This window comes from Condylura cristata, unplaced genomic scaffold (genome assembly GCF_000260355.1).
Source record: "Condylura cristata isolate star-nosed mole 26May11 unplaced genomic scaffold, ConCri1.0 scaffold00008, whole genome shotgun sequence".
Taxonomy (NCBI): domain Eukaryota; kingdom Metazoa; phylum Chordata; class Mammalia; order Eulipotyphla; family Talpidae; genus Condylura; species Condylura cristata.
In genome coordinates, this window is record NW_004567109.1 from 22,758,283 (window position 1) to 22,777,437 (window position 19,155).

The following is a 19,155-nucleotide window of genomic DNA, read 5'->3' on the forward strand; positions in this document are numbered from 1 at the left end:
GGAAACGAAACCTGCTGACCCGAGAGTAGGCTCACCGGAACCCCGCCCCCCCGGCTTCTGCTTCCGGGTCGGTGCCATGGCGGTGGCAAATTCAAGCCCGGTCAATCCCGTGGTGTTCTTTGATGTCAGCATTGGCGGCCAGGTGAGGTTAGGGCGGCCTCCTGGCCCTGTGCCCAAGAGAAACTGCGCGGAGTCCAGCAGGCAGAAATCCCCCGCTCGGGGATAACGGGCTCGGGAAGCCAGAAAGTGAAATTGGGACGGAACTTAACCCACTTGGCGGGCGGGGGCAAGGTGAAGGAGGAGGAAGAGGGTCCTTGCCCATGGACAGGTAGACTGGAGATGGCGATGGGAGAGACATAGAGGCACAGGGAGGGAAGGGTCAGCCATTCTTGTTTCGCTGCTTGGTGAGGCCTTCCCAGCCTTGGACTAGGTTCTGACGTATCCCGACCCTTGCAGGAGGTTGGGCGCATGAAAATCGAGCTCTTTGCAGACGTCGTGCCAAAGACAGCCGAGAACTTTAGGTAAGGAGTCGCCCCCGCTCCAGGTTAACCCGGCCTGATGATATCTGCCCACCTGCTCCGACTGTCCACTCGCTAACGTTGAGATCTGATTCCTCTGGGTATTGTACTGTCTGAGTGGCCACTGTTTTTGATTTTTCTCGCGTCTACCCATATTGCCTCCGTGTGCTGGCTCCACTCAGTGCAGTCTCCTCCCGAGATTAGGGACACTCGCAGCTGTGATGTCCTGGTGACCAATTTTTCACTTTTTCCCCCTTTCAGGCAATTCTGCACTGGAGAATTCAGGTCAGTGTCTGACTTGGTTGACTTCTGTGCCTTCTTCTAAGGGGTGTTCTGGGACTGCAGTGAGGGTGTTGAGGAACCACTGGTAGTAGGCCTTTAATTTTTACTGTTGACACTCATGGAAGATAGTGCTCCTACAGTCTAGTGTAACCTTAGATTATTTACTTTTATCCTTCTTAGACCATCTTGAGTGTGTGGTAAAGTGGAAAGCCCTGTGATTATCCGACCTCCTTGCAAGTCTTTTTTTTGTTTGTTTACAGAAAAGATGGGGTTCCAATAGGATACAAAGGGAGTACCTTCCACAGGTAAGGCTTTTGGCAAATCATCCTAGGACTTTTAGAATTACTGCCTTGGGAGAGTTGGTTCTGTAAAGGAATATAAAGCCATAGGGTAATTCTTAGATTTTGAGAATGTTTTTCTGAGCTCAACTGATTTGAAGGTTTACGAAATGCTAAAGAGATTAATGTTGTATTTTGAAAGCAGAATTAACTCCAATGACTAATCAGTGTTTTACCAAACCACGGAATTGTCTCAAGTATTCTTTGGTCTCTGTTTCAGAGTCATAAAGGATTTCATGATTCAGGGTGGAGATTTTGTTAATGTAAGTTTTATTCTTTCCTATTAAAGACTTATACGTTTTTTTTTCTTGTTATTGCTGCTGCTGTTGTTTTTATTATAAGGCCCCAGTCTTAAGATTTGAGAACAACAGCATATTTGAAGTGGGGAGGAGATGGAAATGGGATGTCATTTAGTGGTGCTGGCTACTTGCTGTACCACTTGATGTCACAGATATCAGCATTTTGGTTGAGTCAGTTACATCCATGGTCCAAATCTCAGCCTTTCAGGGCTGGAAACTGCACTTCCTAACCTTCCTCTCTATAGAGCATGCACCACAGAAATTAGTCACATGAAACATAGCCAGAAATCAGAGGCAACTAATTTTTCTAAATGATAGTAAGTTCCTTTCTGGTAAAATACTTATGTTCATTTTCTCCTTCCACTTCTGAAATCACAGTGCCTAGAAAGCTGTGAAATTGATTACTGAGCAAGGAATCCGAACAAGAGAAATAGATAGTTCTGGAGAGATGTTTCCTCTCCAGAGGAAGAACCTTATAGCATTATAAGGAAGAACCTTACATATACTTCACCATTAAATATGTCTACCTTATGACTATGCTCATTAAAATTACTCTCCTGTCCCTGACTTTAGAGGGTGCTGAATAAACTACACATTCCCTTTCTTGAATCTACTTTCATCCTTACCCATTTCATGGTCTTTCTTATTACCAATTACTTGGTTGATTGTGGTGCTATCTTCTTGCATCTGAGAAATAATGGCTTAAGAAGTCATGCTTATTTGACTTCTGAGTTTTTCAAATGTCTCCCTTATCCTAGATAGTGTTACAAAGTGGCAGACTTTGGGCAAAATCAAACTTTCAAAAATGTTTTATCTGTATAGTGGTGTAGTATTGGGAAATTTTTAATAATAATTCTGGCATTTTTGTTTTTTCTTTAAAGAATGGGAAATGGGGGTATACCAGACTTGTATTTCTCTAGCAGGAGCAACTGCTCTGTTTAGACAGGGTGTATCCTTGCCCTTTCACCACATTCCCCCACTACTTGCTTGGCCCCTTTAGGCATTTAAGCATGAAACCTCTGGTCATAACTTACAAGACAGGTCGTGGGATGACCACATACTTTTTATAGTTGGAAGAAAGGATGAGAGGCTATTCTTTATCTTCTTTCCTTCCTTCTCACTGGCTCATGTAGGGCCATATTGTCTTAGGGACAGCATCCCTATCTTACCAGTCATTGCCAGGCACACGTGATTACTTGACGTTAGCCCTAAAAAATATTTTTTTTAAGTTCTGGGTTTTTGCTGGCTGCTAAAGAAAATAAAATCACCTTTTTAAAAAAACTCACCTCTAATAGAATGTACTATTTACACTTTAGTTTTCAGCTGTCAGCTTTATCTTTCCTTACGTGTGTGTGTACATATAATTTTTAATAGACTTAAGATCCCAAAATTTTTTTCATCTTTAATCATTGTCTGCATTTTTCCTGTCATTAAACATGCTCTGGTAGCTACCCGGTTCAAATTTCATTATAATAGGCAATTAATTTATTTGATCAGCTAAATTGTTAAAGATTTAAGTTGCTTTCTTTTGTTTGCTCTGAATAATTAATTTTGTCATTTCCCCACTCTGGCTTCTGGAGTGCTATAGATAGTGTCAGTGTGATTATAGAGAATGATGTGGTAACTGATCTGTTCCCTTAGGTTTATTGAAAATGAACTTTTTTGCACTTCTTCCTGTATGTATGTAGGTGGAGTTAAAGATACAGTAACTCACATTTATGTCATGCTGTATTGATTATAAAGTGCTTTTTTTCAGATTGTTTAATTGGGTTTTCAGGACACTTGTAAAGAGGAGGTGGTTTCATCCTTACCTTGTAGTTGAGGAAACTGAAGTGAATTCCCAGGCCCACAAAAATAGATCTGGAGCTCAAATCCAAACTTCTTCACTATACAAAGTTTGGTTTTAGTGATAAAGTTTAGTTAAATAAAGGTTTGAAGTTGACTGCCGTTGTTCTTACATTGATCCTCTTTGATAGTTTTTCCCCCATCTTGATTCTGTATCAGGTCTGTATTTCCCTTTCTACCATGCACCCAGTGTTGTTTTTAAACTCTGAATGGTAAAGATTGATCTTTTGGTCCCCTCTAAATATCATCTGCAAATAGGATATTGGTCACGTTGCTTTATTATGCTGACTTATGTTTGCTCATGTGACAAATGGGGGAGATGATAATGCTTATTCCATCCATTATTGTCAAAAGAGCAAAAAGATAATGCAAGTAAAGCTAGTTTAAGCCAAAATTGGGTGTTTAAGATAGGGTATTGTGTGGAACCCACAGGAAGAAATAGAATTGAGAACTGAGAAGGCACATAGCACCAGTGTAGTCCTTTCTGTTCCTGTGGTGCTCGCTACACACCGGTGTTCTCTTCAGTCTTCCAGTCTGCCTTGCAGGCAATAGTCACCTCCAGCTCCCAGATTTAGTCAGTACAAGTTCAACCTCAGAGCATCTAACCCTTTTCACAATTACCAGAGGAGGAAATCTTCATGAATTAGTTGTCCTCTCCTGGACACCTTTGTCCAGGAGGGTAATACCTCAGAACCACTCATCCACACATTGTGTGGGGAGATGGGGCAATTGTTAGTTAAGTGCAAGTGTAACTTGCAGGCTTGAGGGCCTTTGCTAATGGTAAGGATAATGTATGAGATCATTGTACGGTTGTTCCTTATTTTGTTTGTGTCTTAACATGTTTTTCTTTAGGTCTAGCTGTGACCTGTTTACCCAGTCTGTGAGATGCTCTGGTCAGACTTGCTTTGATTGCAGTATAGGGTCAAAGAGTCTCCTAGTTTGAGCAACAAGAGGTAGAGTAGACTTTTCAAAAAGCAGGCTTCAGGTGCAACAGTGGTTTTTCCTCTAGGCTTCAGGGCACACAGTCTTTGCTCACACTTTTTTTTTTTTTTTTTTTTTAAACTCAGGGAGATGGTACCGGAGTCGCCAGTATTTACCGGGGGCCATTTGCAGATGAAAATTTTAAACTTAGACACTCAGCACCAGGCCTTCTTTCCATGGTAAGTGAGGCTCAGTTGCAGTTTTGGGTTAGATATATAGCCGGCCAGTGTGTGGGTGCTTCTTGAGGGCCAGTGCTGTCTCATAGGATGGAAATCCATTACTTGGCCTGGGGCTCACCTCTTTCTGTCTGCTCTGACTTTGTTGGACTCGAATCAAAATTGAACTCCAATATGTGTTCTCTTACCTTCATTTGGGCCAGGAAATATGGTTCATCATTCAGCCTTGCTGCTCAGATGTAGCGAGGTTTGCTTTCAAGACCCAGTGTTCATTTGCTCTTTACTAGGCCCCTCGCAGACACACGGTCTACTGGCTGGTTACCAGTGCTTGCTCACTGCTCCTTATTCACTCCTACTCCCTGATCTTGCATGTCCTCCCAGGTATGATCCCTCGTCTCTTCTTTGCAGTGCTGCACATGTGTACATGTTCTTCTCACCCTCCACTAACCCACCAGTAAATTTTTTCACTAAGTCCAAGATTCATCTTTGATGTGTCTTGTTGGTTTTTTATAGTCCAATTATGTGTGAAACCATCTGATTTATTTCACTTAATACAATCATTTCAAGTTCCGTTTTGTCCCAAAGACACTATTTATTCTTAAAAAAAATTTTATTACCACTGTTATGATACAATGCAAAGCCATTGAAACAAAACAGCTTTTGACATAGGCAACAGACCTTTTCTCCCCAGGTAGTTAACTATAGTCCAGCTATAACAAATATTGGACCAAACAGCAAATCAGGTTCCATAAACAGTTATTTCCATTATAAAAATTTATACTCTAGGGGAAGTGTACATTTATTCAAAGATCTGGTTCCTTGAGGGCAGAGATTGTGTGTCTTGTTATCTCTGTGTCCTTGGCCTTGACTCCGTAGATGTTTGCTGATAAAAAGTTTGGAGATTCTTTTGGGAATCTTGCCCTTTGGCTAGCATGGCCAGGAGAATTCACTGCATATATATTTGTTTTCCATCAGGCAAATAGTGGCCCCAGTACAAATGGCTGCCAGTTCTTCATCACCTGTTCTAAGTGTGATTGGCTGGATGGGAAACATGTAGTGTTTGGTAAGTCCTACTCGCTCCCATAGTTCAAGCTCCATTTATACCCCATGGGACTTCAGAAGAGCCAGAGATTTCCATAGCCAGGGTGTTTGACTCATATCCTGCACTGGGTAGCAGTGGCAAGGGTGGAAGCGGTGCTTGAGAACTATAGGAAGGGATGCCCCTGGCCTCACAGTGTGGGGAGACATAGTCTGTAGCAGTGCAGCATTTGGGTGGTAAGTTTGTCTGAGGGGAAAACCCAGGCAGAAACACTTAGGAAATGCCTTCCACATGCAGCATGGTATGTGGTGCTTTGCAATCTCCCAGACCTGGGCTTGAGCCTTAACTTTGTGGCTGCCTGTGACCTCCATTTAATCAATATCCTGATGTTAGTATGAGATTCAAATTTAATGGCTGTGGATGGGCAGTGGAAGCTAAGACATGTTATGCAAGTGAGCATAGTAAAATCCAGCTCACATGCTTTCTACAGGGAAAATCATCGATGGACTTCTGGTTATGAGGAAGATTGAGGTGAGTCCATTTTGTTGCCATTTTGGTCTAGTACTGCCTAACTCTTGTCAGCTAGAGGATGGTGAGTTCAGCCAGTCTTCATTGCCTCTAGTGACATTGCTTTCGTTGCCTCTAGAGAGGCGAGTCCTCATGCTCCCATGTTTTCTTGGCCTGTAAGCAACCTCTCTCGCACGCCAAGGTTGGTCTCTGTTGTCCTTTTCCTACTTGGTAAGATCCAGTTTAGTACTGCTCTCAGGAGCCTGTGTGATCTGGCCCCTGCTAGCCTTGGCATGATCCTTTTTCCTGCCACTGCTTCCCTGGTACTCCTGTCATAACAGGCTGCTGTCTTCTCTAAATATGCCACATATTTCCCTGGCTCCTACTTCCTCCTGCCTCTGAGCCTTTTCTTTGCTCATGTTCTTCCCTCTATAGGGATCTGCTCCTTTCTTTACCTCATGATGGGATCTCACTCATCCTCCTCCTACTAGCGCAAACTCCCCCTGCTGTAAATCCTTCCCTAACCTCTAAACAGCAGTTGAGTTGCTTCCTCAGCCCTGCACACACTCTTACCACTTTTTATAATTTTTAATGTATCGTAGATTTTTACACATCATAGATTCAATAGTGTTTAAGTGTGCATTTCTTTTTGCATTATGTTTCACCTGTTTGCTAGGACAGACTGTTAACCATAGCAGTCTCTCCGTCCCTAGTCCTTAGCAAAGGGTTGGGAGGAATCAGTACAGGAGTCTCTTTGAATGAGTCTCCACTGTGCCTTCTTTCCTAGAATGTTCCTACGGGCCCCAACAATAAGCCTAAGCTGCCTGTGGTGATCTCACAGTGTGGAGAGATGTAGTCCAGAGCAAGACTGAAACAGGTACGTTGGTGTGTGTGACCTTGGCGCCTGAGCCTCTTTCATCACCTGTCAAATGCCTGTCTCCTGGGACCCTTGTAAGGAGCAAAAGAGAAAGGGTTACTACGCCACTCTACTCTCCACCACTTTGTAGTTTACCAAACATCAACCTGAACACCAGCAGGCAGCTCTGACAGCACACCAGGCTGCAGTGTTGAAGCAGCCCACTAGAAAGGCCTGCAGCGGCTCCCTCGGGGAGGAGACGAGGAGACACCCTGGCCCTTCTCATTAGAGCCATTGTGGCAGTTGCAAGCCCTGGTTTTGTATCTGCCAGTCCTGCAGGTGAATGTGACACATTCTTCAGCCTACATGGGGTCACTTTCCACCCATACTGCCTGTTTTGTGCTGGGCATAAAACAGGAGGGGAGCAAAAATGGAAAGATCCTCCACCCTTCAGGAACTTGTGGGGAAAAAAAATTCTCAGAGGTAATCAGTAAAAGGAATGCTATTACTAAGATTTACTAGAGTTCCAAAGAGTGCTGGTGGTGGTTTGCCTTCCCTCTGTCCACCCTGACTTCCTTCCCTCCAGGTGAGAGGAGCAATACATCGAACGCCCACCTTCAGTGCACCAATTGTATCACAGTGTACAACAGTTCACCTACATTCACCAGTGATTAATCATTTGGGTCTGACATTTCTTTTTTCTTTCTCTTTTCCCATTTGTATTCCCTCTCCTTACTCCTATTCGCCTCTTCCCCTCCCCACCTTCCTTCCTTCTTTTTCTTCTTTCTTTCACATTTGAAAGCTGAAGGCTACTTGATACTTTACCCAAAATATTTCAGCAAGCAACTCCTACAAATAATCACGATGATAATATCTAATACACATATTCAGATTTCCCCAGTTGTGTACAAAGTAACTTTTATGTGTTCCAAAAAAAGTTCCAGTCAATGTTTACATAATTTGGCTGTTCACTTTTAATTTTAAAAGTAATATAATCTGTAAATATTTTTACACAAAACTGTTAAAGTGAAAATCCCATCTCTTCCCCCCACCTCCAGTTCTACTCCTTGCAGATGGACGTCCCCTTTATCAGTCTGATATATTTCTCAGGGTCTCTCTTTGCCTGTCTAGTTTTGGGAGACATTGTTTTTCGTAAATGGCATCATATTGTGGGGCTCACTTGACATTATATTTTGAAGACTTCCTCCTACATTTATATAAAACTACCTCATATTAAAAACAAAACTGAGGCCTCCTAGTAGCCTGACTTAAGTCTCAGGCTATCACCAGTGTGGCCTGAGTTCAATCCCCGTCCAGGGAGCTGACCCACCTGGCACAACAGACCTCTCCCGTCTTACTCGCTGCTCCCCTCAGCAGTGTATCTCAGTAGATCCACCTGTTCTGCTGTCCACTCTGTCTCTGGTGAATCCTCTTACCCCGTACATGTGGCCTACACCCCAGTTCTTCTTTGCAAACAAACCCACGAAAGCTAAAAGCAAAACTAAAATAATAAGCTATTAATATTTGTGGAGTATGGTTTATTTTGCCTCTCTCTTAATGGTTTGAATAAGCATTTTGTATGTTGTGACTGTTTTCCCCACTTAGTAAATTACCTTTATTGAAGTAATGTTTACAGCACTGTATGTCTTAGGAGTGTAGGTTCACGCCTCTGCAAATCCGTGTTACCACACCACACCTGCGAGGAAGGCCCTAACAGTCCTCCACGGTAGCCCCACTGCGCTCATCCCCACACTGCTTCCACCCTCCTTCTGGTAGCAGATTGTCTTTAATTTAGTGGGGTCTTCTATGTTTATCATCTAAAAATAGGTTTACTTTTTTCTTTCCAAGTTGGATTCCTTTAATTTTCTTCTCTTGCCTAGTTGCTGTAGACAGGACTTCTAGTACTCTCTTGAGTAGTGGGGTGACAGTGGGCATTCTGTCTCGTACTTGATCTTAGAGAAAGTTTTCAGTGTTTTACCATTGGGTGCTATGTTACTTGTAGGTGTGTTGTGTATTCCCTTCATAATGTTGTCCAGGGCATATTTTAAAAAAACTGTCAGGGTGTTGTTTATCCTAACTTAAGTGATATCCTTTGTTAAACAGGATATTAGCAAATTTAAATTCTTTAACAAGTAGAAACCTAAATTTTGAGGAAGTCAAAACCATCAGCTTTTTCCCTTGCAACTTTTGCATTTTTGTCATCTTTAAGAAGTCTGCACTACCCCAGGTCATAATGTTTTCTGTATCTTTTTCTAATATTTGATTAGTTTTATTTGTGTACTGATAAATCATCCAGAGTTGATTTTCTGCCCTCTTTTTTCCAAATAGAGGTCTGGCCAAACAGACCATCTTAATGACTGTCCACACCTCTGTCTGTGTCTGAGTTTGTGCTCACAGGCATCTGGTAAAATGTCAGAAGTTAATAGTAAGGGAGGATGTCAGGCTTGGGGCCAGGGAACTGGTGGAGCAAATGCTGAGGCAGGAGTGCACAGTGCGCTGGAGGCTGCACTAGGCCTCTCCTGTCCAGCCGCATGGTCCTCTCTGCTAATGCTCAGGGCCCCTAGGGCCCACTCTGCTCGCCCCTTCAGTCATGCTTGCCACTGCCGCCCTCCCTCGCTCATGTCGTTGCTGAGAGTTGAATGCGTAGGTCCTTTCCCTTCGAAGGATTGACCACTGCAGGGAAAAAGATTAAAAGAATAAGGTTTTGAAATGCTTTACATTTGGGGCTGTTTTTTGGAATATTTCTGAGTCCCCTTTAGTAAGTTATTAGAAATCCTTGCTGGGCGTTTGATTTCCAAGGGTGGCAATCATCAATCCCTCCCCTGCTCACCCTGTTAGTAAAGATCATGTAAACATTTGTCCCCATGAAAGCCCCTCTTTTAAATCTGAACCAAAGCAGAACAAATTCCACAGGGGTCTTTTGACATTCCAGAGGCCTCTGGAGTAGACTGCTTCGGTAGACTCTTCTGTCTGTGATGCAGGAAACCTGTAACTGTACCTGTGGTGGCTCCCAGCCACATGTGGCAGTTGCACACTGGAAATGTAGATGGTGTGACTGAGGGGCTGACTTTTTATTTTTTCCAATATTATTTCCATTTATTTTATGTTGAACTTATTCCCAGGCCATAGTGAGTTTTTCTTTCTTTAGTTTCTTCTGGGATAGTCTTCTCTTCTGTGCAGCTGCCTCTTTGGTTTAGGATAGTCGGCTCTTTTTCAGTAAGGATCATCACCCTGTAGGACGGAGAGCTCATGTGTGGGTTTATCCGACCACTAGCTTGAGTCTACATTAAGCCCTTAAGCTTGGCATTACTTTACGCATTTTTAAGCAGTAAAAAGTTCAGCACTCTTTGGCCACCTGCTCCTGCATCCAGCCCCGCAACCGTTTGGCCGGGGCACACCCACCAACTCCTCTACAGTAGTGATGGGATGGCACAAACCACATCTGTAGCAACAGTCTTCAGATATTTCGGGTATGTGTACCCTTGATTGCCTGGACAGTTTCATGAACATGAAGATTTGAATCCCTTGATTTGTGTGACTTTGTGGGGTTTTCTAGGTCAAGTGATTTTTAGAGATCACCTAAGGCATCTTATAGGAAGAGCTCAATTTTAATTAAATGTAAGAGCCACATATGGTATGTTCAATTCATTCTCAAAATTTGATCTCTTAGTTAACACTTCAGGATAATATGGTTTTAAAAATGTAGGGACTTTTATGGTTTATTGAACACTTTTTGTGGTCAGCTATTGAGCTGAGTGCTTTAATCTCGTTACCTTTTAAAACTCCCTATCATATGTGTTAGGGAATTCGGTGGCAAGCTGATCTGCGGGTATTACACAGATGGGTGCGCCACTTTGGATTTCTGAGTAATGTGAATTGAGAAAAAATAAGGAATAGAAGAGATAATGTCTTAGGGACCAGGGTGTCATCCAGTGATCGTGATCTTTCTTCCCAGCTGTAAAGTTACAAGCAGCACTATTTCATGTAGGAGTGTTTCAGAGCCCTCCAGTGTTTGGGGCAGAATAATGGTTGACAGCCATTATTAGATAATGGTGTACATAAAGCAGTACATAGAGCATGTTTCAAGCTTTATTCTATAGTAGTTCTCAAATGTTAATATGCATTGGAATTGCCAGGAGAGCTTTTAAAATCAGTGGGCCTGGGTGGAAACTGAGATTTTGCATTTCTAACCAAATGTCCAAGTGATGCTGATGTTAATTTTGAATAGCAAGGCTCCAAGGGGATAGCAGAATTTGTCTTTTAATTGATAACCCACCATATCCCAATCAGAAAAGGAGGAGATAAGCTCTTGGTGGCCACAGTCTAGCAGGAATCTCCTGCATTCATTGAAGATACTCCCTCATCATGCATTTGGGGCCTGTGCCCAGCACTGGAAATACAGTTAGACAGTAAGGAGGTAGAAGACTAGTAGGGTCACTTGATCAACTATACCTCCATATAAAGTGTTTCCATCCAGAACTCCTTTGTATTCTTGTCTTAGGTCCTGATTTTGGTTTTAGTGAAAATGAAGTTTTCTGTGTAGCTCTAGATGTAGAAACCTTGGTGGTGTGAAAATTTTCTATGATGAATTTAATTAGGTTTACGTAGGCAAACCTTGGCCCTCAGGATTCACCTTTCATAGTCTGAACTGGCTTCTTTGCTGGTAGAACCTCTCTTTGAAGGCCTGAGGCTCTCTTGGAAAGGTAGTAGCATGAACTTTGCCAGTTTGAATTGCTGTTCTCCTCCCTGTGATCTACTGGTACTGATACCCTACTGGTATCTGTATCAAGCAGTAGAGAACTTTCTTTAAGCTGTATTTCCCCAAATTCCCCTAAAGATAAGAATCACTTGGAAGCATTTATTAACCTTACTAATTCCCAGATTTCTCCCTGGAGATTGAGTGAATTTAAGATAGGACCCAGCCTGCTATGCTTGTAACAAGTTCAGATTCCTCTTATTAGAAAAATGTGGGCAACACAGCTTTAGGTGGGGCTGTGATGAGTATCTTTTATTTTAATATTTGCATCGTAGGAGAAAATATATAATTAGCACAACACAATTTCACACTTATTATAGCTTACAATGAGGTATTACTGAATTTCAATAATTAGGTTAAGAAACTAATTATACCTGTGGGTGTTAGGGTAATAGCTGTGAAGATGCTATTCAAATGACTGAGATTTAACAAACACTGTACCCCTCTCTGGGATTACCTGCATATGTGAGACATCCCTACAGAGGATAGTAGCACACAGGCTGATCCTTCATTCATCCTACACTTAAGCTCGAATAATTAAGAGGGGGCCCTGCCACTATGAGACTACAACTTGAAAAGTACTGCATTCAAGGAACTCATGGTGTTTAAGAAGACACAGTTACAGTGGCATAAAGTATTAGACTGGAAGGGGCCTCCCTGGTGATGCAAAGGATCAAGTCTCAGCACTATGAAGCTATCCTCAGCCACTGCAGCACTGAGTCCGATTCCCAGCCAGGGAGCTGACCCACGTGGCGCATCAGACCTCTCCTGTCTCACCTGCTGCTCCCCTCAGCAGTATATTTCAGTCGATCTGCATTTTCTGCTCCCCGCTCTGTCTCTGTTGAATTCTCTCACCTCCTGCACCTCAGGCCTGCACTGCAACTCTTGTGTGCATAAATAAATACATCTTTTAAAAATAAAAGTATTAGACTGGATGTTTTAGGACAGGCTAAGGAAAGCATGAATCCCTGTGCCTGGGTGAAGTGGGTTGGAGGGCTGCATATGAGATGATGCTTCAGCTGAGTACACAAGAGACTAGATTTGTCAGCTGGCTGATGCTGGGGAGGGCTTTCAGGCAAAGGGAACAGCATGAGCAAAGGCAAAAACACAAAGTATAAGGAGAGTCTCCCTGGTGATGCAAGGGGTTAAGTCTCAGCACTGTGAAGCTATCTGCAGCCACTGCAGCACCGAGTTCAATCCCCAGCCAGGGAGCTGACCCACATGGCACAGCAGACCTCTCCTACCTTGTCTGCTACTTCTCTCAGCAGTATGTTGGAATGGATCTGCCTGTTCTGCTCCCCACTCTGTCTCTGGTGAACTTCCTCCACCTCTGACCTATACCCCAGCTCTTGTATGAATAAATAAATACTAAAAAAAAAAAGAAAGAAAAAAAATGTTAAGGGAAATGGCCATAACTCATTATGGCCAAAGCAGGCCACACTGAAAAGCAAACAGTAAAAGAGGAGACTGGAGGATGCCAAGGCCAGTGTGAGAACAGCATAACCTCACGTTATTGCTGAGGGTGGGGGCGAGCTTCAGGTAGTTGTACTGTTTTTGGTTTGTTTTCTCCCAGACAGAGTTCATTTTGTTCCTGAGAGTCTCAAAGGGGGACCTTTCCCTCCAGAAAGAACCAGGCCAGTAAGAGGCACTGCTGGAGGGTTTTGAGCAGAACACTGAGATTGAATTTTCTTATTCAGAAGGTGACTCTGGCAGCACTGCGGACTCCGAGCCAGAGGCCAATAAGGAAAACATGTCCACTGTAGCAATCCAGGCAAGAGAAAAGAGACTATGCATGAAAATACTGGCCTAGAGAGCACTAGAGATTGGCAGCAAGTATTTGTGTGCCTGCTGGGTGTGTGACGTGTCCCTGCCCTGAAAGTCCAAAGCCCTGCCAGGTAAAATGAGGTGGAAGGGGATAATGTCTGGCTCAGTTCCAGTCCATTCTAGTGCAAAGGCAAAGCTCCCAACTCGCAGTCAGGTCTTACACGCAGAGGAACTTTATGCTTTAGGTCTTTTGAGAGAACCGGTCTGAATTCCCCAAGTTAAATTAAGGGAAAGTCCAGATGCCGTACATTATGGAAGCCTGATGCCATTTATTTTGAATAACTATGTTAGCAATTTCTTTAGTGGTAATATAGCTTACTGTTAATAAGTTACCATTATGGAATAGAAATAGCAAAGAGATCTTTTTTTCCATTTATATTGTCCTATATGTGCTTGAATTTTCTACATTGGGCCAGTATTTTGTAGTGGGTTTGTATACTCTATATGTATAGTTTTAACAAATCCTAGTTCACCCCAGCTCCTCCCAGGAACATCTTGCTTGTCTTCACCCTGGTCTAGGCAAAGTCAGGGTCCCTTCCCAGGTGCCCCCAAATATCCCCCTATTAAACATTTAACACAGTCTTACCACAAATGTGTTGCCTGGCTTTTTCTAGACGGAGAATCCCCAGAGGCAGGGACCATACTACGCGCCTGTAATTCAGAAAGTACATTTACATGTTTTCATATATTCTGCTTAAGGGCCAAAAGTTAACCATCTGTCTGAACCTGCAATATGACACCAGGACTCAAGTCCTTTGAAAAAGGGGTGTGGCCACGTTAAGGGGGAAGGGGATAGTAGTATCCAAGTATACTCACCCTGCTCTTTCAGTCCAGCTAACTCCAAGGCCATAAACACAGGGTGTGGGCTTTCCTTTCTCTGTAAACCTGGGACCAAAATGTACAAGGAAGCAGGATTGCTCTTTGTTCTAGAACTCCACAGGAAGCCATTAAATTGTGGCAGAAAGGACACAGGCTTTGGAGCCAAGTAGACCAGGAAGTCCCATCACTGTCAAGACAGTAAACCTCTCTGACTCTAGTTTTCTCCTTTGCTTAATCACAGACAGTCTACACTACACAGAATTGTGTTTCGTGAGTAGTAAATGTGATGGAACACTTGGCTATAAATATAATTTTCTTTTTTTTTTTTCTTAGTTCTTGTGTAATACATCTCAGGTTTGGGGAACCAGAAGTTTGACCTCTAGCAAGAATCAGACTGGTTCTTCTCTTTGGGGAAAAAAGAGAATTAAGAGTGTGGAGGATAGCTGGGAGCCTTACCTCCTGGAATGTCAGGGTTCCCATGAGCTGCTTCTCTTCCATCTCTCACTGACATCCACATCTCTGCCATTGTAGGTATTCTGGGTGATGTCCTAAAATAATCTGGATTGGCCCCTGTGTTTGCTTCCCTGCCTGCTGCTGCCTTTTTGATCAAGAGACCTTGGAAGTATCATAGATTCAGATCCCAAAATTTTCTGTTTGTTTCCAACTGTAAATAAAGTTTTTGGTTTTTTGGTATGTGTGTTGTTTCTAAATGGCTGTGATGATAGCCCATATCCTCAGCTGGGGCTGGCTCTCCCCAGGGGCCAGCATGGACCAGAGCCCAGCACTGCTATGTATAGCTCACGCCTCAAGATTTGCAAGCAGTAGTAGCAATTCCTTCCTAGGTTCTAGCTGATTGGGCAAAGAAGGCAAAGCCCCAGGGCCTTAGGAGCGTGATTTATTCCAAGGATGTTCTAAGTAGTTCAATTTGGCTAATTCCAAAGCTTGTTGGAAAAGGGTCACCAACCTGGTGGGAGGCCACTTGGTGATGTGTATCTTGATCATGTGAAATGGGACTAATTCATTCAAAATCTGGATTTGAATCAGGTATTTTAAACAGTTGAGTTTTTGAGGAATTCATTTCCCCTTTCAAAGCCCCAATTTACTCATTTCTAAAGTGGGAATAATATCTGCATATTGTATAGCATTGTTGAAGTGGTCAAAAAGAAAAAAAAGTAATTGGTAATTAGTAACATGCCTTGGAAAGTGCTTTCAAATAGCCCAGTAGAAAGATTCCCACAGAGTCAAACTTTGAAGTGTTAAAGACTTTCTGGCATTCCTCTCATGAGGCAAATTCTGTATTCTCTCCTACTTTCTCTTGGCTGGTGAATGGGGGTTGCTGTACTGCTGGCACAGGCTACTACATGTCAGAAGTATTGATAGCAGGCAGCTGAATTATATGACAATAGATCCTGGTAAAAAGCAGCCATTTCAGTATAGTGGGGTGGAGAGAAATAGTTACAGGATCCTACAGCATAGATACTTGTAACTGTACAGCTAAGTAGACAGCTCAAAGAATACAGGAGAAATGATGTGACAGTGAAGGAGAGAGTTCTTCAACTAATGGGGTAGAATTCCAAAAAGCTAGGAAAAGAGGGTGAGCCACTGAGATCTTGAGCTGACATGCTTGTCATGGGCTATCCAGTTGGCTTCAGTTACTCCTGGCACCTGCATCCTATGCCAGTCTCTTCTCTGGGCACTGATGCCACAAAGATGTGGTTCATGCTGGTGACAAGAAACAGGCATAGTTTGATTCAGTGTGGTGACTGTTAAGAGAATGTGAGTCCTCTTGAGTACAGTAAATTGAATTTTTTTTTTTTTAACTGCTGTTCCCAACACCCAGAAGAGGTGAGCATCTAGTTCTTAGTAAGTGCTTCATAAATATTTGTTGCATGGTAAGAGGTTTGGCCAGATGCTGTATGAGCAGATTGCAGAGACAGGGTGAGAAGAAAAGGCTTTTTGGAAGAGCTGGCCTTTGAGGTAAGTACTGACTATGGTTGGGATTAGCCAGGAGATAAGGATGGAGAAGACTGTCCAAGAAGAAGAGACTTTGTTTTGGGGCCAGAGTCTGTTAGAAGTGGGGGGCAAAATGGAAATTATTTTGCAAAGGTTCATGAACCCCCATGTCTTCCACATCACTTAAAGATAGGCCCTGGAGTTGTCCCAACTCTCGTCACCATACTAGGCAGTATGTGCTCTGGAGGGGACAGATTGGCAGAACTGGAATGAAGAGCTGGGCTTTAGGAACCAGTGGATGAGCTGTATCTGCATCCAGGGCTTGAGTACTGGCGAGAAGTGGCTACAAGGAAACAGCTTACTGAATAAATTGGATGAGTAAGTAATGATACTTTAAAGTAACATTTTAAAAACAAATGTTACACAATTCTGAAGCCACCCCTTAAAGCAGTTACATGGGGAAGGTTGCTCACTTAGTCTGAGAGATGCTGATGTGTCTTTGTAACTCCACTTGGGAGAAAAGCTCTCCAGCCTGTCAGGCACACTTACTTGTCCTTAGTGTTGGCAGGGCTTCTGTTCAAGAAACATTTTAGCTGTGAAAGTCATCTGGAGCTGGAACAAAAGAATACTAGCTCTAAAATCAATCCACTTCTTTCCATACACATTGTTGCAAGCTTCTTTAATTCGGGTTACTGGCACAGGTGCCCACAGGACCACTCTGCTAAGGCATCTTCTGCAATCCCAGTTTCTACACCACATCCTTCATGTCAAGATGCAGATGCTCCAGAAAGAAATTCAGTCTGACAGGAAAGGTTTAATTAGTGTAGTACACAGTGTCAGGACAGGAGGTACTTGCAACCCACTAACATCTGAGGCAAGACCTAAAGGATGAAGACTAAAGCAGATGAAGGGAGAGAGGAAAAGTGGTGTAAGTAGAGGAACTTGTATGTGATAGCTCAAAGGAAGCAGTGGTTTAAAGATCACAGAAGGCTGAAGGAATGTGAGGCATAAAAATGAATGGGAGGACAGTTAGAGAAGTCCAGAGTCCTGGAAACCACACTGGGGAATGTGGACAATCCTATATGGGTCATGATTGGGTGTTTTCAAATGAACACTGGCCTTAGTGGTGGGGGAATATTAGAATAGTAAAGGGGTTAGTTTTTTTTTAAAGATTTATTTATGCATATAAGAACTGAGGTGTAGGCCTGAGATGCAAGGAGTGAGAGTTTTCTCGGAGACAGAGGAAGGACCAGAACAGGCAGATCTACTGAAATACATCGCTGAGGGGAGCAGAGGGCCAGGCAAGTCTGCTGTGCCAAGTGGGATGGAACTCCTGCTACATTGGCTGTGGATAGCTTGATAGCACTGAGACTTTAACCCTTGTGCCACCGGAGTGGCTCAGTTGAAAGGTGTTTAGAGACTGGATAGGTCACAGCAATGTACTAAACAAAGGGTGAGCAAAGTAAGGATGGCAGGCCAGCTCTTACATCTTTTCAATTGCTCATAAGCTAAAAATAAGGGTGATTTTCAAATGTTACTAAAGGGGAAGGAAATCTATGTGAAATTCAAATTTTGTGTCCATAAATATCTTTTGGAATGTAGGTGTACTTGTATATTGATTACCTGTGACTGCTTTCAGTCTCTAAAGTTAAGCAGTTAATACAGAACACTGAGGCCCACAAAGGTTAAAATCTTTAAAATCTAGCCCTCACAGTTTGCCTACTACTGCTCTAAGCAGTAGTCTACACCAGAGGCAGTAGAATTAAAAGACTGTCTTTAGATTTTTAGGACTGTCCCAGAAATGTCTTTAGGAGGTGAAGATGACTGACCTCTGATAGTGGCTGGGACTACTGGCATAGACTACTGGTTTTCCTGTTTCCATTTTTGCCCTTCTATGACCCATTCTACACTAGGTAGCTGGAAGTGTGTGGATAGAGGGGGGTCATGCTACTACCAACTTACAACTCTATTTCCTTAGGATAGGTTTCAAGTAAAATATTACTAATTTGAACCTGTTCCCTCAGTATCCAGGTGTCTTCATTCTGTTCTTATTGGGCTACATTTCCATTTCTCCCAGATAGCCCATCTCTTCTTGCATCTAGGCCTGTGGATAAACCTCCTGCCTGGAGTCAGCATTCCACTTCCAGTCCCCAAATGCTTTGTGCTTTGCAGCTCTGGAATGTTTGAAGTGTTTGGGTGTTTACATTTCTGCCTTCATCCCTAGATAGAAGGCAGAAACTGACACCTGAACTAGTCCATCCCCAACAGATAGCAGACGCTCAATAAAGGACAAATTAAATGTGGAGGGCTTCGGCTACATCAGGTGGCAGCCTAAATTATCAATCGTTTGTGGAATATGAATAATTAACAAGGCGACTGCAAGGGTAAAATGCAAGCAAAACACCCGGCGTATTTAATAAACGTGAGCTGAAATTAAATCAGATTTGTGGCCAATACAAAAGACGTGAATAAACAGTCCTAAAATGCCTGGTAAAATGGATTGTAAAGCTGGTCCAGGTGGAGTAAATCTCCGCCCTAAATACGCTAAGGGACTGCCCTGAGAGCCGGCACCGTCCCTCCAAGACGACTGCACCGCCAAAAACATTCGCAGCTCGAATACATTTAACCCCGGTCCAGAAACCTTCTCGGCGCCGCGAATACACACGGCCATTGTAGAAAACAGGGTTCTATCCCGCAGTAACAGTCTGAGGTTACAAGGACCGTATTTGGAGCGGGGAGGGACGGAGGCCTCCCCACATGGGGCTAAGGTGTCGTCGGGCCGCCTTCCAAGCCCCCGGGTTAGGTGTTTGGTCGCGCCTTCCCTTAGGGCAGGACCCAACCCTGGGCGTGGGGCCCGCCCGCCCGGGCAGCAGCCTCGTGAAAGTCACGTTCTCTCTGCCAGTCTCTATCGGTACTCTATGGTTCTCGTGGTGACTCTACTCTAATTCTAGTTCCGGTCTCT

General features: G+C 43.3%; 1 protein-coding gene across 2 annotated transcripts; it reads left to right on the top strand.

Annotated features, from left to right (window-relative positions):
- The first annotated feature begins 56 nt into the window (after positions 1-56).
- On the top strand, positions 57-14,933 carry PPIH (peptidylprolyl isomerase H (cyclophilin H)). 2 transcript variants are annotated; one of them, XM_004678869.2, is made up of 10 exons: positions 57-142; positions 457-521; positions 780-803; positions 1,061-1,105; positions 1,359-1,401; positions 4,350-4,442; positions 5,415-5,502; positions 5,969-6,009; positions 6,773-6,862; positions 14,772-14,933. In XM_004678869.2, exons 1-9 carry the CDS (start codon positions 77-79, stop codon positions 6,839-6,841), a joined length of 534 nt encoding a protein of 177 aa, XP_004678926.1. In that variant the 5' UTR covers positions 57-76; the 3' UTR covers positions 6,842-6,862; positions 14,772-14,933. The 2 variants fall into 2 exon arrangements, with proteins under 2 accessions (XP_004678926.1, XP_012577454.1); XM_012722000.1 differs by lacking the exon at positions 14,772-14,933 and adding an exon at positions 12,061-12,317.
- The last annotated feature ends 4,222 nt before the right edge of the window (positions 14,934-19,155 follow it).